Here is a 23,874-nt window from a genome sequence, read left to right as displayed (position 1 = left end):
GGAATCAGCTCTACAAATTTTGTAAACGTTATTAGAAAATTCTACATTTTATTAATGCCTTTTTGCGTTTCTTTAAAATCCACTTTTCTTGTAGTAAGCATGCAATTTTGTTTTTGTTTGTTTATATTCTATTACTACTACTCTCACATAATCTTTATTTTAGTTTCAATACACATTCAACTCCGAAAGTTGTATGTATGCTTAGACTCAAGCAGTAAGCCAGCTATTGATTTGGTGAAAAAATGTGCAATCTCTTATATTGGCAAATATATGTTTAACAAACTAAAAACCAGTTTTATCCTTTATCAGTCGTCATCGTTTTGTAGCTTGATCATTTTTTCTCTCACATTCTTTAGTAAATCCTTCATTTGCTCATATTTGCCAGTGGAATCTGGTAAATTTTCAAAGTTAATTACATCGCTAACGCCAACTTTAAAATTGTCGCCTATTGGCAACTTGTCATAGATGGAGAACTTGATGATTGGTGTGCCTTCATATGACGCTTTCATAGAATTGGGTGTAACTTCTGGCGTTTTAGATGTTGACAATGACCGTTTAGGCGATTCCATTTCAGTTTCCTTTGACTCATCAATGTTTAAAGTTGTATTTGATTCTAATTGTTCCAATAATAGCTCTTGCTGAGCCTTTAAATCTTCCATGGTGGGAGATGTTGTGCCTTGCTCTATATCCTTTGGCGGTGGAGTTTCAACTAGCTCAGAATTGTCTTCGATCATCATTGGAGTGTCCTGAGAATCATCTATTATATCCATATCATGCTGAATGCAGTTAGTTTTGTCCTCAGAAGAATCCGCGCAGCCGCTTGGGCTCCCGTCCCGAAGAGGAGGCAAATCTAATAATTTCTTTCGTTTATATCCTTTGATGACATTATCACCCAATGATTTAATAAAGTTTTCCTTAAGCTGGGATTCTTTAAAACGTGGCACATTATGATGTTGAAAGTCCTTTAAAAAAGAAAGCTTTGTTTAAAATGACCACTTAAACGAATTGATAAACTTACATCAAAAAACTTCCCACCTGGCTCAACATTAAAGCCAGGGAACTCGATGATCTTGTTGATATCATACTTAAATGTATCCGCCTCTCCATCTTCGTCGTCTGACTTTAACACGGCGCTGCCCTGTTAAGTTTGAAGGTCACGTTATGATGCAAAACGAATCGTAATTACTTACATCGGCATTAAAGAGTGAAATTCCAGAACCCTGTATCTTGGCCTCTTCAAGCCAAGCTGGTGGATAGCCCAGAACACGAAGGCGATAGAAAATGAATGGCAATTCGCCACGGCTATAGCCCATGGCATGACGCGTCTTGGTACTTATTCGACCGGCTCGAATATGGCCAAAACGCTGTTCTGTGTCCACGTGATAACGTTCGGCACGATTATTGATCTTCTTGCGAGCCCGTTGTATTCTTGAATTATTACGTGGTCGCGGACACTCACGTAATGAATGATCTGCCTCGCCACAGTTGAAGCAAGCCGCCTGTGATTTAGGTCGAAAGCATTTATTAACAGCTTCGGCTTTAAGCCTTTTTCGTATGGGTGTCTCTTCATCTAATACATCAACCTGACAGCGTTTGTATGACGGAACATGCGCTGCATTTATTTTGGTCGTGGGAGCTGTATCAATTAAAAACATATCTGACTCTGGATTCCCAGAGTTATCCTCTTGATCTTTAATTAAAGACTGCTTATTATCCGCTGCGTCTAAGGCTTCAATACACAATTCTTTTTCATTAGCTTTGAAAACAAATCCTCGATCCGCAAACACTGCACTTATTACCTCCACTAAGCGTTCCTGCATTTTGTCATAATCCTCGCTCCTGCGAAACTTGATCTCAAATACACAGCTATTGTCCTGTGGAAGTGGTCCAATTAATATATTTTCACTCTTAGCGGTCTATAGAAAAAACAAAATGATAAATCGTTTGTCTTGTTGGTGCCTTTAACAATGGGGTTGCCTTACATCATTGTGCAAACACGCGGAGTCATCCTGCAATTCTCCATCCTCAACGTCCACATCTTTGGAATCATTGAGTTCAGCAACGGTGTCCATATTTTCATTTATATATCTGTTTTATTTTTTTTATAGTAATGTTTCCACTCTGTTTACACCTATTTGCAGGAACTTTTGCACACTGTCTTCAACCCGAAATTGTCCAACACTGCCCAAAAATACCTTTATAAAAATAATGGGTTTTTTGAAATTGTAAAAATGTGCAAGAGTAATAGTGTATGATTGATTAGAAAATCAACGACTTTAAATATGAAAATTACAATTCCTGTGTAATTGTATGTTATTAATATTTTTTTTTTTGTATCCTAATTTGTATTTTCAGCACGACATTTGAAAATGCAGTTGAATCAAAATTTTTCAGTTAATATTTTTTGGCTTTTAAAAGTCTATCCACCATCAGAAATTGTGATTTCTCTAAACAGTTTTAAGCCGATTTGTTTTATTTTTTAAATTAACAGGAACGAGCCTGTTTCAATAGCTCTATTCTCCGCCAGTAATAAGCGATTTCTCATATATGTTTTTCTAATATTAAAACTAATGCCACATTTAATTTACTAATCCCACACTTACCAAATGTCATGACATTGCCCATTATTTTAAAGTGAAAGTTTGATTTCCGATTTATCCTGAGAGAGCTTAGTAGGCCTTGCTAAAATTGAAAACACTTAAAACTCTGCAATAGCGATAGAGAAACATTTTTCCCGAAAATCATGTCCATTTTCTTAAACTTTCATTGAAGCACTTTTAGCTACAACTACTATATACGATGGAGATACTCATCTTCCGCACAACCATCGATTGCAGCCCATCTCCCATACAAAGGAGATGGTTCATCCGCAAGAACTTCCTCAACTGCAACTGCCGAATGCACTTACCACACTTGTGCACAATTCCCAGTCCGCACCTTTCTTTAACGTGGAGCGATAGTTATCTCACTACTTTTCCACAGTTGCGCCACTTGTTATTCATTGTGTCTTTAATAACATATTCATGGCTTTAAAGAGATCCTGTCTGTCCGTCGGTGCGTTTGCACCTTACTCCCTTATTTTGAAAGCTATTAGGATGAAACTTGTTTTTCAACCTATTTGTAACCTGCGTTTCATAAAGTGTAAATATCGCCCGGATCGGACAAGTGTCGTATGGTGCAAATGTCGTCTCCTAAAAGTTGCGAATTAGCAAGTGTGGCAGCTAAAATTGCCTCCTTTTATTCTCAGTGTCCTGTACCACGAACATCATGTGTTTAAATTCTATTCTATTCTGAGTTTATTGAAATTGAAAAAGAATTTTGGAACCAAAAAAAGGAACAAAATTCATTAGAACAAATTTATCTTATTACCAATTGCCGAAATGAGCAGAAATACATCTCTCTTTAGAAATGTGATGCAATAAACACATATATATACATAGTTCATCATGATGATTATTTGTATCCTTTAATGATGCTCATTGTAGCACACAAATTGACAGGCGTCAACACAAACCTCAATCCTTTTGTCGTCTACGCGGCGTATGCGCACTGTGCAATAAGCAAAATTGCAAACGTATACGCCCCATCATCATCCCATGAACATGCATATAAAGCCATTAAGACGCAGCGGCAGGCATGTGATAAGACCAATAGGGCATTCTAATCAACTGACTTAATCATAATCATATGACTAGAACAGACACCGCCACCATTTCTACCACATTGAGACATTCAAGGAAATAATCGTATAAATTATACAGTTTATTCTACCATTTCCATTTGTATCTTTATCTGCCTTTTTTTTGTCTTGTCTTGGGGCGCTTTGTAATCAGCAAACAGCAGAGACAATGTTAACCGCGCATTATGCAAAAGGACAAAAAAGCCCCAACCCCGAAGCTGAGTCCAGATCCGCAGCCAACCAAACTGAGACTGAGACATAGTATAAAAGGAACTTGGACAGAAGTTTTGCAAACATTTTTGCATAGTTGTCAAAGACTTCAAACACAAGTTGTGGTCGTTGTTTGTGGAAATAAGCAAGTAATAATATCTAATACAATGGTAAGTCTTAAAGTTCTGCCCATTTTTTTAATAACATATTCATTGACAATATGTGGGCACATTTTAAGTCGCGTTGTGATCTACACGATAAGCTGAACTTGCTTTTCACAATTATTTACGGCAGTAAAATCTGGTTTTAGTCACGATTTTATATATATTACCGCGTCGTCTGCAGATCACTTGAGAGTGACCTTTTTCTCTGTCATTTGTCTCTCCTTCATCTTAGCTCTTCATCACTTATTGTGTACCTCTGATTGTGTGTGTTTCGGCATTTCCCTACAATTTTTATTTGTTCTCCAGTTATTTTTATATTTATAATTGGCGTGTGCTCTGCTAATTTAGAATTAGCTACGGCATAAGCCTAGGAAATCTTCTACAAAAGCTGGGCACAGGTATTGCTTCGTTTAATGGTCCTATCTCAACTCATAAGAATCAAAAATTCCGATTTTTCTAAACATAAAATAGCCCTACTGTGTCAGTGCCTTAATAGCCGATTCTCTGTCTGTCACACTGTCTGACTTGAGTTGAATCTCGGATTATTGAATCATACTTGTGCCATATTACAAGTTTGTTGACACTCTGCCATTCTGATTTAGCGTATACGTAATATAAACGCTTTGTGTCCCGGCTTATTTATTATAAAAATAACATATACTATATGTGTACATTCAGTTCTATATATGTGTTCATTTATATGCATATATGCAAGTATGTGTATTTATAACATTGCGCAAGCGCAATGATCGTCAATCTAATTGTGATTAAGCTGACAATTTGTACTCATATGTATACAGTGGTGTTCAAAGTTTGGATCATATGTTTTCCATTTCTTGAAATCCTGGTTCTAAAACTACATACTTTTTCTTTGTAAAATCGATTACCCATTCAATTTACATTACTTCACAAACAGCCGAAAATTCACAATTGTAGATTTTGAAGTTAGTTTTATTCAATAATGACATAGGTTAAGCCCTATAAACACAATGTGTTGTTCAACGGAAATTTGGGAAATGCTAAGAGTGACAAGGAAAGAGTTCACAAAATGGATTCAGATAAGTTCTTACTACTTAACACTTTGAAGATAAATTTGTGAAAGTGGGTTAGAGTTGATAGGGTTATAACAGTCTATTAGAGACTTAAATTTAACATCTCCGTAATTTAAAAAAAAGAAATGAAAGTCATTGGAAAGTTTTGCTCACATGACTTTCTGTCCGATGTCCAGTGAAATCTTTTTCAGTATCCGTCCCTGTCAAAACTAATGAAGTTCTCGGTGAGCGCGAGGGAATTCAACTTACATATGTATTAAATATATGTACGAATGTACTTTACAAACATACATATATATGCATGCTTTCATTTTAATTTCAATGTGACCATGTCTACGCGTGGGTGTGTTTTCATAGGCGTATCTGGGGTTTTATTTTAGAAAGTGGTACTCATCTAAAGAAGTCATATTGTTGGTTGAGCTTGTCCATAAGACAGACCTACATCTCTTCGTTAGCTATGCTATAAGCAGTTCGATCCCTCTTTTGAGACTTCACTGTTCCCGTAGATTGGGACATTTGTATACATGCATGTTTATCAAGCAATATCTTTTCGAGGGTTAATCGTATTAAAGCTCTTAACAGCAAGGAAAGCCATCAATTATTATTTCTGAAATATTTGTCGAAAATATCAGCATTTAAGTACTTTATATTTCGATTTGTATGCTCTCATTAAAGGGGAACTCCCTTTTGTTGGTAAATTGCTTTAAGTTGAAAATAATTATATGACAACTTTGAACTCAATTACTTTTATTTACTCATCGAAGCTTGTCAACGTCTTGAGTCCCTCACCATTCCCTCATTAGCTTTTCCTCTGAAGAACATGCCACAAATACTATTTATACATATATGTACTTTTCTCGACCGATTTCTCATGTCTTAGAGCAACCCTCGCTACATCCATGTGTACATACAATATATGTACGGGGTAATCTCATTGTGTCTGTGTAGATCGGATGGGAATGGACAGACAGTCCAGTGGTCCGAGGTCCCCTACATTTTTATATTTCTGTGTTTCTCTTTTTGGTTTCTTTTTTTATTTTGTGCATTTAGTCTGCTTTGCGTTACTGATGCGGTTTGAATTTAATTCTCGTCTCATGTTATTTTTCTTTTGCAAATAATACATTCTATTCTATTCAGATTGTATTGGATTCTGTGTTTCGTCGAAATAAAAATATATATGTATAAATAATACATCTATTTTCTGTGGAATAAAAATTAAAAATAAAATACAAATAAAGAAAGTGTGAATTGCACACATGTTAAATACATGTTTCGATTGTATACTTATTTAATTTACGAAAATCTATATGTACTCATCCTGGCACTGAATGTCACTAAAACGCGTTAGCCAGCCCGCCCAGTGAGTGAGTGTGCGTCAGTGTTTGTATGTGTGTTCGTGTGTGTGTGTGTTGTGGCTGTTTGTGCGTGTAGAGATCGGTGGTACACAGAATAGGAATCCCCCGAACTACATACTTCTCTACTACAGCTTCCTCCTCCATATTCTGAACAACAACAACAGCAACAACAAGCATAAACAACAATTCACATTCAATTTCATTCATTCAAGCAGCCCAAACAAGATGAATGCTTTAGTGAGAGTGAGAGTGCAAAAACGCGTGTGAAGTGTATATTTTCGAGTACACGGTTATTTTCAAGCGTTTTTTTTTTTTTTTTGGCTGAGTGTAATCTGTTGTAGATTAGATTAAAGCCCACCCACCTGGCCTGGCCACGCCCACGCTTACTTATGCCATCTTTGGTTTATCAACGCTCACACAAAGATCTGACAAAAATCCATACAAAATGGCGATAAATTTTAGTGCCAGAGAAACAGAAATTTGTAATTGCAACTTGGTTTGAACTTGCTCTAAACCAAAAACAACAACACCAACACCAACTGAAAAACAAAACACCGAGGAAAGAGAGTTAAACACGCTGTGAATACCATTTCCATCAGACTTGAAACAAGCACCTAAGGTAAGCACAGAAACCAAAATACATATTTGTATTTGACTTTCCACTGATAAATCAATCACGATCAACTTTTGTTTGCCAATTGGCTGCCGGCTCGGAGGTTATTAACATGGTAAAGTCCCGATCGCACGAGACGTGTAAATAGCATCTGTCCCTGTCCCTGGCCCTGGTCTGTTCCACTTATTTACAGAGAAAAAAAACCAAATACAAGAAATTGTTACAAGGTCAACTGTGAGCATATAATTTACATGACTCGTCAGATTTGCCTTTTTTTTTTATTTTTGGGAGGGCGTTGCGAAGGTTTGAAAGACTCAAAAAACGCAAAGACACCGACCACCAAAGCATTTCAAGTCAAGTTTGTCTTGTTGCAATTTCCGGTTCCGTTTTAGTTATTTTTCAAGCTGTAAATGGGTGCTCAAAGTGTACGAGTGTACGAGTGTGAGTGCGTCTATGTGTGTGGGTGTAATTGTGTTCAATTTACACGCATTAAGTGCACCACCACTCGATAAGGGAAGTGGAAGTATTAAGCCTGAATTATGCATATTCTCATAAATCTGATAATAAACTATACCACTTGCATTAAGAATTTGATGGGCTAGCACTTGAAATGTTCAAAAATTTATGGGTAAAACGTTGTATTTGAGAAAAACAGAAAGAAACCAGCAAATGTGATATTTATTTACCTGCATGTCAAATAAAAATGTTAGTTCTTCTTTACTGTTCTAGAATTTTAGAAAATTCTTGATTTGTTTTCTCTTCAGGGCTTAAAAGGGGACTGGGAACAGATTTAAAGTGCTTAGCAACATTTCGCCTTTCGTTACTCCCTGGATTAGCAACCGATTTCTGTAAAAAAGCTATAACTGAGGAATTCTCCTCGTCCTTCCTTCCTTCTTCCTTATTTGCAACCATTTAGCATTTGGTAGTTTCTCTAATTATACCCTTGCAGAGGGTATTATTTTGTTTTGCATTTATGTGTTTTTACATCCAAAGAGCTTCCAAGTATAATTCTAGTACCTTTCTAATGTGATGTGAAGGACAGTCAGACGATCACTAAGTAACAAAAACTAAGTAAGCGGAAGGAACAAATTAACTGTTTTGTTTTACTTCTTAAGGAATGAAAGAAAAATCAAGACGAAATATAGATAAACTAATAACAAAAACAGAATTTCTCAATCGTGTGAAATGAGTAATATCTTAATCAAGAAAACCATCTAGAAGATACACGTGATTCGCATAATTATTGTGATTAAACTGGCCACTTATTTACAATCAAAAATTAAACATGACAAGCACCGGCGTAAAGTCCGGCTTCATTGTCTACGTTTAGCTTTTAGTTCTCATGATTAGAAACTTGCTCGCAATTAAAGTTCAAACTAATTGCTTTTAACAGTTAAACGTACTTCGAGCATTGTTATTTTAACATGAGGGGAAATCCAAAGCAAATTAAAGTTAAGTCATATTGAATTTGAAAAAGGAAAAATTTATCTATGAAATTCGATGTGAAAATTTCCCCCAGGTTTTTTTTTTTAAACCTTTTCCTCTATGATGCTAAATTGCTGTCGTAATCATTGCTCAGTTTTATGAAACGCATTTCCATTCAAAGGAAAAATGCCATTGTTTGCATTATTAATTATTGTTGTATTTATTTAAATTTAAGTGCAAGCTGATCGCACAATACAACTTATAGATCCGGAGTTTGCATTTAAAGTAAGTATTTCCAGTTTAAGAATATTTAAACTTCGACATCTATACTGGAGATATATATTACCTAAGACGAGGATAGTGCAAAGAGTTTGTCTAAGGAATTTTAGTATTGGGTAATGTTTTGTAATACTCCGGGGCAACAAAAACCTATATTTCATTCATTATGGTTTTATCTATCCAAGAGTAAATTAATTTTTTTTAAATATAGCCGCCCAGCTAAAATGATTCGGACCTTAGCTCTTCCTGCTCACTTTTTACTCTGACCCTTAGCACTTCCGGCTCAGTTACTCAGTTACAGTGCTGCCACCTAGCTTTATCGATTGAAATATCAACCCTGCGGTCATTAAAAATTATCGAATCAGGGCCTTTGAATTTTGAATTTCAATCTTGTTGTTCAACTGCCGCATATTGCCGTAGTCCTTAAACACGAAGCAACAAGTAAACATCACAAGAGCAACAAGCTGCAAAAATAAAAAAAAATAATCGACATATATATTAAACACGTATTCGTTTCCAGTCTCTCACGAGTTAGTTAATTGCCAATAAAAACAAAAAATACAAAGTTGAAACAAATAAAATCAAAAAAATTAACAAAAATCTTTCAAGTGAGTGTCGAGTGGTAGATAATTGCATCTATATAAAACGTCATAAAGTCTGTAACCTGTTACCAAGAAATGAGTATAAATTGGAAGAAAATATAACACACAATTCAAACGAAAGCTATAAAATTCAAATTAAACAAAAACCAAAACTCAAGCTCAGCGCAGCTTTTTTTTGGTGTAAAATACAAATTATATAAAAATCATTTATAAACATACATATGTATATATGTATATATATATGTGTATATGTATATGCAGTTTTAGAGCTTTAAATTTTCGAATTTTGTTTTCGTATGGAAAAGTACCGCGTGCTAAAAAAGAGTTGCTGTTGTTGTTGTTATGATTGCTGTTGTCGCATGTAACTAGGGATTATCCAAGGCGGGCCCAAAAAAAAAAAACAACAAAAAAAGTCAAAAAGGTAGCCGAAAAAAATGAAATGTTAACGTCGATGATGCTGGGAGAGTGCTTCATCCCAATAATAATACCAATTGCTTATCGCGCCGCTTTAATCTTTGTGCGCAGCGTCCCTCCGTCTGTTGTCCGTCGTGTCCCATGGCCTGTACCTCAGTTGGCCGAGAGAACTACCTGCTGCGGCTGTTGCTGCTGTTGGCCATATCGATATCAATGCTGACCGGCATTTTTTTTTTTTGTGCTCTTGTTGTTGCTGTTTTCGCATGATGCTACCACCTTGCAGTAGCAGCAAATAAAGTGGACTCTTATTTATGGGTGTGTGTGAGTGTGTATCTGTGTGTCTTTTTCGATATCTCTCTGCTTTCAGTCGATGATGTCATAACTGAGTTCTTATTGGGCCTCCCATTTGGAATTTTTTTATATAGATATATGTGGCAAGCATTTCCTAGAAACGAACAACAAATCGAACAAATCATTGTCTGTTTGCCTGCCACATTATGCTTGCTTGGCTTAGTCGTGTGCAATATATGTAAATATATACATACATACGTATACATAAATATATATGTATGTATGTACATAGAAATGATTCATTCAATTCCAGGAGATCGCTCTTACCATAAAACCTCCATTAAGGTTCATATTATTTTTGAGAAAGCGATTCAAGCGGATATGTTTATTTGAAAACGGAAGCGAGGATATGTCTCATTTCAATATTGGAATAGTTAACTTATTAGTATCCACATGTATATATGTATAAGTTTATATATATATAGGTACTTACCTGTTTTCATAAAATACAGAAAGTGCATATAATACATTTCAATTCCTCTACAATGAAAAAACCAGTCTAAAATATATACATACATATGATTGGACATTATATGTAAAATGTTTATACATACTCACACTCGTACTCGGCAGGCATATAACCATGTGCATTTATTTGTACTCGTATTTATTTTTTGCACCCAAACACTTCCGACATTTAAAATGCAACAAGCGAAGGCGAAGCCAAAGCCGATCGGCCCGGCTAAATAAATCAACATCAGCAGCAGCAGCAGCCACCAAACCAAACCAAACCAAAGCAACCAACCACAGCCAATCTCTCTCCACGCCATCTCCCGGGCTCCCCAGGTTGCATCTCCTTTTTTCCATCTTCGTTTTGGTGCCTCGTTTTTTTTCTTTTTTTTTGCATGTAAATGACTTTAATCAACGTCGAAGCAGAGCCAAACCAACAGAGAGGTTGCAACATTAATAACAATAACTGACAATTAGAAAACTGTCCATGAGGGCATAGAATTCATATTGTGTGAACTCTTCAAAAGCAAACTAAAGTTCTGTGATTCTCAATTTTATTCGTAGATTTATCCACCCCCCAACAAATACAATAAACTAATAGACATAGGAAAAATCTAAAAGATTGCAAGCCATTTGAAAAGTGAAACTTTGGCAGAAAAGTGTGTTAACAACGTGAAGTACTTAAATTAACAACAAGTTATTAATCTACAAGACACGCCCCAACGACCACATACTAAATATCAAAAACAAGCACTAGCTAATTTTTACAATGAAGAAGCTGTCATTAAATGTGAGTATCAAATGAGTTAATAATGGGTTTATTTTGGAGTTGGGTTGGATTCTTTTAACTTCCTGTCAAAGGAAGTCACCAACTCTGAATCGCTGATTATATTATGTATTTATTGGGATCCTTTAAAAAACTGTATTATCTCAGTCGTTTGCTCAAAATCCTTGCCAACTATCTTAACTTTAACTAAATGAAATATTAGAAAAAGGGGCGATAAATACCTCCCATTATAGCAAAGATTACATTGAGGAAATATTCATCTACTGGTACTGTCTCTAACTTAACACATATTAAATTAGATGGTTCAAGGCGGGGACCATTCCTTATTCAACAACGAATCAGAGATTGTTGGGTATTATTCGCACAAGTTATTGGACTTTCTTCAAGGTAACGAGATCTAAGTTCCAGGAATTCGTAAGCTAATCAGTATTGAATCAGTTTCCACTTACCATAAGATGTCCAAGTTCTGTTTCTTTCCCTTCTAAGGTTATTTAGTTTGCCAGTTGCATTCGCCACAAAGTTTTGTTTGGTTTTTGGCAATTCCCTTGAGAGTTCACCATAGAAACATACATATATGTATATATGTATATGTTCTCGATGTTGACCTCTAAAGCTGAAGTGGGCACTAATTGAATTTTGCGATAAATCATTTCCCAATATACGACCATGTATCTTAGCTGGCCCTGTCGAAGATTCGCATGTGTTGTGGTCACGCGTCGTCCAGCGAGAGCACGATCAGAAGGATAGTCTGGCTAATTGAAAAGCAATTGTTGTGGCAGTCAGGCATCAAGTGCCCCTCGCGAATTCAAGTTAAGGCTAATGTGTGGCAAAGATCTCCGACAGATGCAGATACAACAGCAAAAAATTGTAGCTGCAACTTCAGCTACTTTGATCTTGGCAATTCTCAAGAGGAGGCGGTTGTGTGTTTTGTCAGTCATTGCCCATATACATATAAGTCCAATATACATAAATATACCTACATACATATGTTATATGTATGGATCATGTGTGTGTGACACACACACACAGAGGAATATGCATGTGTTTTTAAAATATATTACCATATATAACATCTGCCAACTGTTTGGCTGCTTGTCGTTTGGCTTTATTTTTTTTTTACAGTTCATTGCCCCAAACTTATGGATGCGATTACTTGCCCCCACCCCCCTTATCCACACTTAAATCGCTCTCTAACCCCTCTAACCACCTCGACAACGTAAACGTGGGTATCTGTGGCACTTGTAGGTACAATTTTTTCACAGTAGTCAATCTATGGGCAGATATGCGGCTGATGCAATAACCATAATCAATTTCTTTTTTTGCCTTATATTCATTTCATTTTTTATGGTCAATAAACCTCTATTTAATAGCCACAGAATGTATCAATTATCAGCCCGCAGCCCGAGCTCGTAAATCTTTTAATGGATTCTTATGTCAGCAGGCAAATTAAATGTTGTAATAAGCCAGCTAATGAAAATTAATAACAAATTGACAAAAACAGTCAAATCGATAATAAAAATACTGCAAAAGGGGGGCCCGGTTAAACTTGAAGTATAAGAGTAAGAGTAACTCGTACAATTTTGCTTCAGACAGGTTTCCAAATACGTCAATATCATGTTTAAGTGATTGATTTTGATTTTGTCTCTCACATATGCTTACATATTTGTAATCGTTTTTGACGTGAACTAAACTAAGCTAAGAAAACTAGTTTCTATCATTGTTTTGGTGCGTCAATCTCTTACCAAACGTACACAAATGGTCTTAAATGGACAATACGGCAAACATTTCTTCCGTCCTTGGCCGTTCAGCCGTCTGTACAGATAAATGGCAATTTTAATGCGCAGGCGCACCTGCACTTTAATAATTATCTGTGAATTGAGTGTTAACCTCGTCTTTCGGACCTTCCCCCTGAAGGCAAGGCAAATGAAACACAAAAATTCCCATGACTGTGATTGCAAGGGGGGCATTTCTCTCATTCCCAGAATGCGAACAAATCAAACGAACGATCAAATCGAATCGATCATGTTCTTCGCATTTCACACGTTCAATGGCCGTTGGGCATTTCAATTGATATTCATCGATCTCGATCGTTCGTGTGTTCGCACTTTGTATTTTGCCCTCTAAACACTGACTCATTTCCGCTGACGTTTGATTACTTTTTCTTGACAATCAAGTTAATGCATTAGCCAAATACTCATAGAGTGAATGGGATCTTCCAATTGGAAATTACAATATTGGTTGTAATTCCCAACTACCTTTCGTGTGGAGTCCTGAATGTATATGTATGTATATTTCTTAATCCTTTTTAGTTCAATTTGTTAGAATTGATCATCTCTATTTATCAGTCTCATAATGAATTTCCTAAAGTGAATAATTTGTTTGATTTGAAAAGAGGAATTACGATTTCTCTTAAGTAAATACAATCCCAATTCCGAGTAATTTAAAAGTACTTCCTAAGAAATATATTCACACAAGGCTCTACCCAAATGAAATCAAAAATAAACTTCATCTTCAGGCGTCTCCTTTTTGCTCCTCTTTCTCTCATTCACATTAAGCAGAGATTAAGATTGAACTGATGTGAGAAGGAAGCTGAAAGAGAGCCGCAGGGGAAGACACTGAAATGGGATCCAGCTGCGCCTAATTGGACTGTCAAGTGATCGCACACACGCTGCTTTACTCTTCATTAATGTTCCCAAAATGTATACATAAACTCGTATTTTACATTTTACGTGTATCAAATAACATTTGCATTCTTATCGAAGTGAATTGCCATTTAAACGCTTGCCAACCATAAAGAAGGCACAACACTTAATAATGTGATTTATAAGCTTTTCGATTTTATTTAAAACCAAATGACAACACCTCAAAATATGTACATACAAACATACAGAGGGAAAGAGAGAGCAAACACATTGAAAATTGGCACAATCAGCGAATTTTTCATACGATCCTTGAGTGTGCAAATAATTTCCTCAATGGATAACTTTATTTATATGAATAAAAATAAACAAAAACAAAGTATTATAAAACAAATATACGAGAGATTGTATTTGTATTTGGAGAGTGTGAGTGACACGATTCTGCGAGCCGCATCCAACCCACACACACACACACACACACACACACACACAGAAACAAACACACATACATATGTACATCCATCCCATTCCATCCCATCCACATCCTCCGTTTGCCGTTGCCATCGAGTATGATAATTTAGTTGAAGCATTTGGAAAACGAGTCGAAACCAGTTCGCCATCATGCTAAATTGTTTTGCTTTCAATTAAACTAATAAAATGCCAATGTATATAAGAGTAAGTGTGTGTGTGTGTGTGTGTGCCAAATGGTCGCCCAACTGGCTGGCAAAGCCAAAGCTGAAATAAACAACGTCAGCAACAGCAACAACACCAACAACAACAATAATATGGCCACTATGCATCAGACCGGCTGAATGCAATGCAATTTTCGTTCATTCCAATACTTTTAGTGCAAAGCAAAGCAAAGAGAGAGAGAGAGAGAGAGAAGGAGAGAGGGTTCATTCACACACGTCGTATGAGTGATTTGATTGGAAATAATTAAGTTTTTTTTATTATTTATTAAAGGACATATTTCTATATAAATATATTTTAAATACTAAGTACAGTAGAGGCTCGTCTTCTTTCTTTATATTATTTAAATTTCATCGATTATATATTTTCCTGACTCCACAAATCAAAGCAAAGTCTCTTAGTTATACACATGGTTAGATAAATGTTTGCATATCAACAAGTGTTATTCAATAAGAGATCATGTCTAATAGATTCAAAAGTTGCCCTGTAGATTTCCATTCAATGCAGTTCTACTGTATATTGTTGATCATAATTCACTTTTTTCAAAACTAGTTTAACCACCTATCCAGCCATCCATCCATCAATCCATCCATCCATCCATCCACACAGCCATCCGTTGATTGTCGCGTCATTATTATCGGATAGGTAATTGCATATTCCGTAAGCGTTCTACCGCTGGCATAAAACCAGGACTTGATTGCCACTGTCTTCTCTCTTTCGAACAGGTCTTAACGGCTTAATAGTAACAACAAAAACAACAGCGAACTATCGTAAACGATAAGCAAGCTTGTTTAGCAATTCATATCACGTATACGCATGGGTGTTCCACTGCGAGTTTTTCGAACATAAAAAAACAACGAGTCGAGTATCACTTACTCACTCACTCACTCACTCACACAAACATCCACTTTCATCGGCCACATTCAACATTGCCAGACTCACTGTCGTCTGTCGTATGGATTTTAGCTTCTGTGTGTCTCTGTTTTGTCTGATAAGAAGGAAAGAGACACAATCGCAGTGCCAGTGGCAGTAGCAGTAGCAGAAAACACCTCAACAACCGACGACAACCTCCAACCAACAGTTTGCGATCTTTTGTTGCCAACAAAAGTTGACTGCTCGCTCGCTTCGTGTTTTTTTTTTTTTTTTTTTTCTTCTTTTATATAAATATATATACTAAATTTTGTTGCCGTCACCGTAATCGTTTGTCGCTCGTGTTGTTTGCACTTGGCTGACTTTTTCATTGTTGTTTAAATACAACCATCCAACATTATCATCATTATCATTTAGCATTTAGGTCTTGTGCTTGTTTGCCATAAGACTTGGTCACTTAGTCGCAGTAAAACAAGAAATAAAAATAGACAAAACAAACGCTGGAAAGGCTCATTGCCTTCGCAAATGCCAATGTATTACGAAACGTGCTGCCGTTGCTATTAATCTTAATATTATCAATTGGATACTTAAGATCGTAGATCGCAATACCCACACTCAAGCATACTCACGCTCGGGCCACATATCATTTAACCACATTATCCGAATTCGTTCAATCAATTGACTGGCGGCTATGTATCTTGATGTCGGCTCGGAATTGGAATCGGAATCGGAATCGTTTGGAAGCCATAGAAAGACACAACGAACTGCAGCAGCAGCTGCACTCAAAGTGAGCAAAGTTAGTTGTCAATTTCGCATTGCATGCATTTTGAGTACAATTACTAATATTTCTATTTCATTTCATTCATTTCTCTAAGTTGTAAGACCAATTGTTCTATTTTTAACTTGGTTTTGTTAAAAACAAAAAACCCAAAGAGGGCCTGGTTAACTTTATCTTCTCTTTTGTCAAATTTGATCGAAGTTATGAGAACTACCTATTATGCAATTATATCTGTTAGCTGTATAATATTTCTAATATTTATCTCTATTTTATAAGATCATTTATTTGCATGTCATTTTCAAAGCAAAATATTTATAAATCATATAGTCACGCGATCTTTAAGAAAGTAGGCACAGTCATTGGCAAGTTTATCTAACTATTCCTTCTAAAATTTTCCGACAATCCCTCACTAACTAGCAGAGCTACTATTTCAGAACTTTAGTTTCAACTTATTGCATTCGGGTTTTATGTGAGTGGATCGTATGATCGGGTAACTAATAGACTTAAAGATATTAACCCATCGTTCGTTTGGGAAAAGTGTTCATAGATAGTGTCCGATCTTGGCACCATCGATTGTGTGAATAATACGCTTTAGTTACAGCTTTAGTACAACAAATATTAGATTGAATTATTAAAATCGTTTGTTACATTACAAGTTTGACAACATTGTCTTCGACTGATCGTGAGATATATCAAGCCTCAAGTATGTACATAGAAGGCTCCATGTGAAAGTGTCAACACTACATATAGAAAGCAGGTCCAAGAGATCATCTTGACACAGAGAGATAAAGAATCAGAACTACTCGAACTCATCTCGCGATCAATAATCTTACTTGTATAATATAAGATCCTTTCTTCTATGGGTTGCACATTTCTGTTTTGATGTGACTGTGACCACATTTCTGAAAAGGGTATTCAAAATTGATCTGCGCAAGCGCAGCGTAAGCGAAAAATACTGATAAGCTCTCCTTCTCTCTCTCTCTGTCTCTCTGTTGGTGGGCCAATTTGTGTGGTACCAAGCAGTCTCGATCCCTGACCATTGTTTTTTTCGTGTTTTTTGCGTGTCTAAGCTCATTTTGCGTTGCCTTTTTCCTTCTGTGTGTGTATTTTTTAACATGCGATTGCGATGTTTTTCAAACGGTGGACAAAAGAAGCAGGGTTGGGATCTGTGGAATGAGTCTGCCATGGATTGCCATGGTTGCGTAGCCAAGCGTTACGCTTGTGGCCATAGTTATATCTACATATATTTGTAATACACCTATATATATATAGCTCCATATCTATGTATGCGGCTAGTAAACAGACATATGTATGTTTATGACTGTTTCTGCGGATTTGATAGAATAAGACTGAAATAAACACGATAACATGTCATGCATACCGAATGCCAAATTTAGGGGAATTTGATAACCACAACTTTAGCTTTTTAATCAACTATGTATTTATAGAAAATCGAAAATAAGTGCTATTGCGCATAAAAGAATTTAGAAATTCATTTTTTATTCGTTCATCTTTTTGGTTTTGTGTCATAATTGCCATCATTATTTTTGGCTCATGACTTCATTCAATGTCGCCTGGCACACTCTCGCAACAGACAATCGAAACCAAAGTTGTTTGTTGAATAGTGTACAATCATAAAAATGATCATCGACATCGGCATAACAATTAAGGGGCGTGTGCGCAAGTCGATCGATCAATCGCGTATATATGTGTACATATATCCGAGTAGCCGAGAAAAGAAATAAAATCAATTGGCAACTAATCAAAGTTCAATACAAACAAATTGTCATGCCACATGCCCAAAATAATTCAAAGATCGCAAAAGAAAAAGATGCCCCTTTTTATGTCTTCACATTTGAAATGATTCGTAAAAGTTCTAGAAATTATGATTATTCGTCAAGAGTTGGCCAAAAAATAAAACACAAAGTTATAGACAATACTTATGGAAGGGAAATGTGGCCAGAAAGGGCCACCCTTTGTTATTGGTTGAAAAAAAGGACAGTTAGTTCCTAGGTAAATCTAAAAGTAAGATCTCTTGAGCCTTTTTCAAATGGACTTGGCCTTAGTTCACTTTGTATCAAATATTCGGACTAAGTCGAGTTAAGTTATGTATGTATTTGTCGACTATTAAAATGTATGCTTAATATAGAGTCCTGCAGTGCAATCTTAGACTGGCCTCGCATCGTAAATCATGCAACTCGAAGCCAATTAGCTGGCCCAATAAGGCCCAGAGGCCACCATGGGTATCCTAAGTAACAGCTGTTGCACTTTTGCATTGGGACTGCGGCTGAGACTCAATCTATTTTTATTTTTGTTGTTGTTCAATTTTTACAACAAATGACGTTACGGAAGTAAAGATGGCCTTTAACTATAACTGTAAACCATTTTGGCGCCACTTGCACTTTTTAAATGCTTCGAAAATTAATTCCACATGTGGAAGCACGTGTTAATGTGTGTGATTTAAATTTATGGACTTAAGGACAGTAGAACCTCCGCAATGAGACGTAGGGCGGGAATAAACAGTGTGATCTTCTAGGAGTTCTCATATTCTTCTAATCCTTGGATAGCAGGTGCTCCACATTCGGTCTGCCCAAGACTGACCTCGAACGGGCTAACCCCAACAGTTCTTATAGCCATTCGCTTACGTCTATTCAAATAATTTGGTAAAACATTTGGCAAACGTTTCGGCCGAAAAGAAAATTGGCGTCGCCCATTTTTCCCTAGTACATAAAGGCAAGAAGCCAGCGGAATACAAAAATGCGCTTTCCTCTTTAATTGAAGACATCAACAAGCTAATAAAAAATCAATTTAACTAAAGGCAGAGAGTGAGTGAGGGTCCAAGTCAAAATTCGACAGACTATTAGGTGCTAAGCGAAATGATCGTTAAAGTCGCATAGGAAATATTTCAACAAATTGCTTTTATGTGTTTTCTTTTTTTGTGTATTTGTTTTTTTTTTTTTGCGCTCAGCGTCGTCGTCTTGTCTGCCTTTGATTGTTGGGCATTTCATTCAGTATTTATTTTCAGTTTCACACGGTTTACTCTGGGGAGGACCAGACGAGGAGCAGATGCGGGAGAAGGTGGGACGAATTCGTAGGAAATTCCAAAAATATTTCTCACACATGCCCAAAATGAAAAGCATTTTCTTTTGGCACAGTGCGCAGCGCAATGGAAAACTTTGCAATTTTCAACCAAACGGAGAATTATTCAATAGTTTGGAATGTGCACATTTAATTAACATGATAATTTATTTATTTAATAAGTGAGTTTGTTATTTTTTTCAATACTTTTTTGGGGGCTTGTCTATCTGGCGATAACAAAGAGTCGACACTGATCCCATATGATAGATTGCACTTAATGCAATGAAGAAAAAAATGAAATTGCAAAGTATTTATAGAAAAACTGGCGATAAGATCGTCTGCTTTAGTCTGTTTGTCTGTCTGTCTGACTGACTGACGGTAGACACACTCTGCCTCTGTGTCTGTGTCGCTCACTGTGTCTCTCTCTCTCCTGCTGAGTCGACTGCCAGCACCTTTACCTTTATGCGTTTCCATTTCCGAAGATGCAGTCCGTTTTATTTTTAAACTGCGCGCACCGCACACTTACGAGAGTTGTCGGCTATTTATAGACCACAATCGATCGCCGCCGCCGCCGCCACCGACAGCCGACAGTCGACAGTGTCTGCTGCTGCTGCTGCAGGTGCAATTTGCAATTGCATAGTGGCTAAAGAACCTTGGATTTCAAGGTTTAGCTTGGCCCATATCCACATGGTCACCACATTCCTTCTCTCTATAAAGGATGTTCGCCCTAATTGAAGGGCTCTTTCTATATTCCACTTTTAATGAACTTCCGGTTAACCAATATCCTATCAACTGACTCTTTGCAGATGTGTTCCCGCAAAATAAAGATCTCGGTGATGCTGTTTCTTGTCCTTATACCCATCTTCACAGCTCTACCACACAATCACAATCTATCGAAACGCAGCAATTTCTTCGACTTGGAATGCAAGGGTATTTTCAACAAGACCATGTTCTTTCGTCTGGATCGCATTTGTGAGGATTGCTATCAGTTGTTCCGGGAGACGAGTATACATCGATTATGCAAGTAAGTTCATACACATAGAAAATGAAAAACCGAAACAAGTTGATACGTCGGCTATGCCGTAGTTTTTATACCCTTGCAAACTCTTCCTTACATTGATGATGACAGAAATAAAAAATGACTCTGAAAAGAACAAACTTTAAGCCATCCAACTTTGATGTGCTAAAGGGCTTATTTAAGAATATGTCCAGTTCGGACTGTCTTCTTTGTACGTAAACATTTATTTAGTAATTTATATGGTCGATCTATTCACACGTTCTCGGGTGTATATATTATATTAGAAGGAAAATGTGCCTTCTCAACCTTAGCTTGGACTTTAAAAGAGTCTCAATCAAAAAGCAAATGTGAATCGATCTCTATTTCTATGTCTATATAAATGATTTTGATGTTTATATCCGATCTTAACGGTTCAAGCTCTTGAAATACCGAACCTTAAAGTTTATTGTCAACTATCAATAACTCTCTCATCCATTTCAAGCGAGCTTTTCTGTGATATCTGTATTAACTATACACAATTCATTTTAACACTCGATTTAAACGGTTTTTTTTAAGTTCTACAACAAATTCAAGGTGTTACTTTGGTTCGATCTGGCCTATTCCGGTATTGGCCCTTTCTCTGCAAGGGTATATCAAAAATATGCTTCCTCAATGGTCAACATTTCACAGAAATAAGAAACAAACTGTCAATTTTCTGTAGTAATTTCTCTTGACAGATGCCAGACAGAGAGACAAAGATGCCAAAAAGGTGTCAAATAATAATAATAAAAAAAAAAAAAAAGACTTGCAAAAAAAAAAAAAACTTGTGGTCATGGTCAGCTAAGATAAACAAATGACCATGGCACAGTTTGAAAAAAAAAAAAAAAACTGTAAATAACTTTAGACATTGGGGTTTATAATTTATATTTTTTGGTTTGAGATTTTCCTTCTTCCTCTCACGATTTTGATATCCTGTGTGTTTGTATATCTTTGTCTATCAACTATTTCTCCGATGCAGGGCCAATTGTTTTGCTCACGAAACCTTTGGAGATTGCCTTAAGGTGCTACTTATTGATGATGAAGAAATTTCGCAGCTGCAGCACTATCTAAAAGTCATCAATGGCTCACCCTATCCCTTTCACAAACCTATTTTCAAGTAGATTTCCATTTCATTTTTGATCTGAAACGACTCTTTCTTTTCCATTCGTCGGTTTACTTTTTGCGTTTACTTTTCATTTATTTTATTGAATTTTGCTTTGCCGTTTTTTCGTTTTTATTTTAGGAAAGACTGCTTTGATTCAAAATGGTTTGGCGAATGCCTTAAAGTGCTGTTAATACCGCCGGAAGAAATAACGAACCTGCAGCACTTTTTAAGAGTGGTCAATGGTTCGCCCATAACGTTCAATATGTCTCCGGTTCAAACATAACTTTAAGTCAGCCCCCAAGTCAACACCCACAGCACAGCACAGCACACCACCCACATATATACCCAAAAAACAAACCACACAAACATAAGAGTGGAGAAATCCAAGACACATTACACCGAACCCGATCCGAGACAACATCAGAGAGAGAGACGAAAGTGAAGCAGAAAAATTAAATATACAACGCCCAAATTTAATTCGTACTTATTTATTACTATATATGTTTTTTAAAAAAATCAATTATTTTTTAATTAATTTATTTAAACAAAAAACAAACAAAGCAAAACGTTATGCATGAAAAGTGAGAAGAAATGATGTTAGGGGATACCGAAAGCCGAAGTATTTATTTAATAAGTATTCTTAGCTTGTTTTACTTTTATTATTGTCGCTGTATATAAAAATAAAAATCCATTGTTTTTTAATATATGTATGTATGTATGTAAAAAAAAAAAAAAAGAAAACAACAAACCGAAAAACCAAGCAGCATTTGCATTTCTCCACACAAGGGCAAAAAAAAAAGAAAAAACGAAACTCGAGACCGAAAGTATTTTGCAACTGTATTACATAATTTTTGCTATATTATAAAGGATATATCACCCACATACCCCAACCCTAACCCCCAAAAAGGATTAAATATACATATATATATATCTTTAGATCTAATAGCTAGAACGCAATTTGTGCAAAGACACAAACAAAAATCTTTGATAAAAACACGAAAAAAAAGCAAACACTCACAAGAAAATTTAAGAAAAATTACATTAAAAATGTAGCCAAAAAAATTATAAATATTTATATCCATATACAAAAAAAAAAAAAAGAAGAAATGTTGGGCTCCCTGCAAAAAAAAAAAAAAAAAAAAAACAAAACAACACGCTACAAAAAAATTGTGATAATTGAAAATGAAATTAAAATGCGAATGCAACAATACAAAAAACTGACCAAGCGCCGCCGGGCCAGCAACGATTCCGGCAAACTTATCCGTTTTAGTTTTGGTACGTTTTTTTTCATTTTGAAATTTCAATTTATATTAATTTTTTGGTTTTTGGAACTTTGCATTTTTTGAGCAAGCAACAAGCAATATCAATTTTTGGGCTCTCAATTCATTTTTGAAAGAAAAAGAGTGCCAAATGCCAATCAAAATGACAAAATTTTTGATATTTTCCCCCATTTATTGCAACCTACTAATCCCGATTTATGTTTTCTTCGCAAAACGTAGGCAAGACTGCTTCGGATCGCCTTTCTTTAATGCGTGCATAGAGGCTCTGCAACTACACGAGGAGATGGACCAATACAATGAATGGCGCGAAACTCTGGGCCGCAAGTAAATGGAGCAGCAAACCCTAAACTAAAAACCCAATAATATATCTAACAATAAGACAAAACGATCGACCCGACAATTTGTTCCATTTAGCCAAACGAGCAAACGAAATTAAAACAAAAAGATAAGAAAAAACACACAAAAAAAAAAACTACATAAATCTATAATATATACATATACATTATGCGTTATCATATATTAAAATATTGGCCAGATATAATTGTTTCTCTTGGCATATCTGAGATCATAATATTATTTGTGATCAAACCCCATTTAATAGTTAAGGGAGCAGAACAATTTTTCCTTATCGCGTATCGAAAATGTCTGATGTAAATAAATTAACTTTTGTTTTCTCTCGCACCCCTTTCTAAAAGATTTCTTTTATAATTATATTTTGCATGAACACACACACACACACACACACACGCATACAGACTTGCTACTCATACATAATATGTACATTTATGATTTTAAGTTTAAGTTTTTGTATTGTATTTAATTTTTACCTGCACGCCGGCAAAGCAGCAAAAAAAAAAATGGAAATACATTATTGGAGTGTATTAGCCTTACCCCTTGCATCATTTTACATAAATATTAATTAATTAAAACTTGTTTTTGGATCTAGTCGTAATCATATTAAAAAAAAAAAAAAAAAAACAATAATAAAACTGTATATTTCAAGAGGAGCCATCATAG

General features: G+C 35.9%; 2 protein-coding genes across 8 annotated transcripts; one reads left to right on the top strand and one right to left on the bottom strand.

The window, feature by feature from the left end:
* Positions 1-17: 17 nt before the first annotated feature.
* LOC137577917 (zinc finger CCHC domain-containing protein 8 homolog) lies at positions 18-2,249 on the bottom strand. The gene is made up of 4 exons (XM_068291508.1): positions 1,983-2,249; positions 1,191-1,916; positions 1,019-1,138; positions 18-962 (listed from the first exon to the last, which is right to left on the bottom strand). Exons 1-4 carry the CDS (start codon positions 2,070-2,072, stop codon positions 306-308), a joined length of 1,593 nt encoding a protein of 530 aa, XP_068147609.1. The 5' UTR covers positions 2,073-2,249; the 3' UTR covers positions 18-305.
* A 1,732-nt stretch (positions 2,250-3,981) lies between these two features.
* On the top strand, positions 3,982-23,862 carry ITP (ion transport peptide). Of its 7 annotated transcripts, none has more exons than XM_068289224.1 (5): positions 9,200-9,385; positions 11,159-11,384; positions 20,243-20,460; positions 21,716-22,852; positions 23,077-23,862. In XM_068289224.1, the coding sequence occupies exons 2-4, from the start codon at positions 11,364-11,366 to the stop codon at positions 21,858-21,860; spliced, it is 384 nt and encodes a 127-aa protein (XP_068145325.1). In that variant the 5' UTR covers positions 9,200-9,385; positions 11,159-11,363; the 3' UTR covers positions 21,861-22,852; positions 23,077-23,862. The 7 variants fall into 7 exon arrangements, with proteins under 7 accessions (XP_068145327.1, XP_068145329.1, XP_068145328.1 ...); XM_068289225.1 differs by lacking the exon at positions 9,200-9,385 and adding an exon at positions 10,778-11,038; XM_068289226.1 differs by lacking the exons at positions 9,200-9,385; positions 11,159-11,384 and adding an exon at positions 3,982-4,059.
* Positions 23,863-23,874: the final 12 nt, after the last annotated feature.

Source organism: Drosophila tropicalis, unplaced genomic scaffold (genome assembly GCF_018151085.1).
Source record: "Drosophila tropicalis isolate 14030-0801.00 unplaced genomic scaffold, ASM1815108v1 contig_593, whole genome shotgun sequence".
NCBI lineage: Eukaryota > Metazoa > Arthropoda > Insecta > Diptera > Drosophilidae > Drosophila > Drosophila tropicalis.
Note: the sequence above shows the minus strand (reverse complement) of the source record. Positions and strands in the feature narration are given on the sequence as shown.

What these genes read in the sequence shown, in the direction of transcription:
- LOC137577917 (XM_068291508.1), bottom strand. Translation starts at nt 2,072, where the DNA reads ATGGACACCGTTGCTGAACTCAATGATTCCAAAGATGTGGACGTTGAG. An exon ending in CCGCGTGTTTGCACAATGAT is followed by an intron (nt 1,917 to 1,982) that starts GTAAGGCAACCC and finishes TTTTTTCTATAG; the next exon opens with ACCGCTAAGAGTGAAAATAT. An exon ending in TTTCACTCTTTAATGCCGAT is followed by an intron (nt 1,139 to 1,190) that starts GTAAGTAATTAC and finishes CAAACTTAACAG; the next exon opens with GGCAGCGCCGTGTTAAAGTC.
- ITP (XM_068289222.1), top strand. Translation starts at nt 16,272, where the DNA reads ATGTATCTTGATGTCGGCTCGGAATTGGAATCGGAATCGGAATCGTTT. An exon ending in CTGCACTCAAAGTGAGCAAA is followed by an intron (nt 16,377 to 20,242) that starts GTTAGTTGTCAA and finishes GACTCTTTGCAG; the next exon opens with ATGTGTTCCCGCAAAATAAA. An exon ending in AGTATACATCGATTATGCAA is followed by an intron (nt 20,461 to 21,715) that starts GTAAGTTCATAC and finishes TTTTTATTTTAG; the next exon opens with GAAAGACTGCTTTGATTCAA.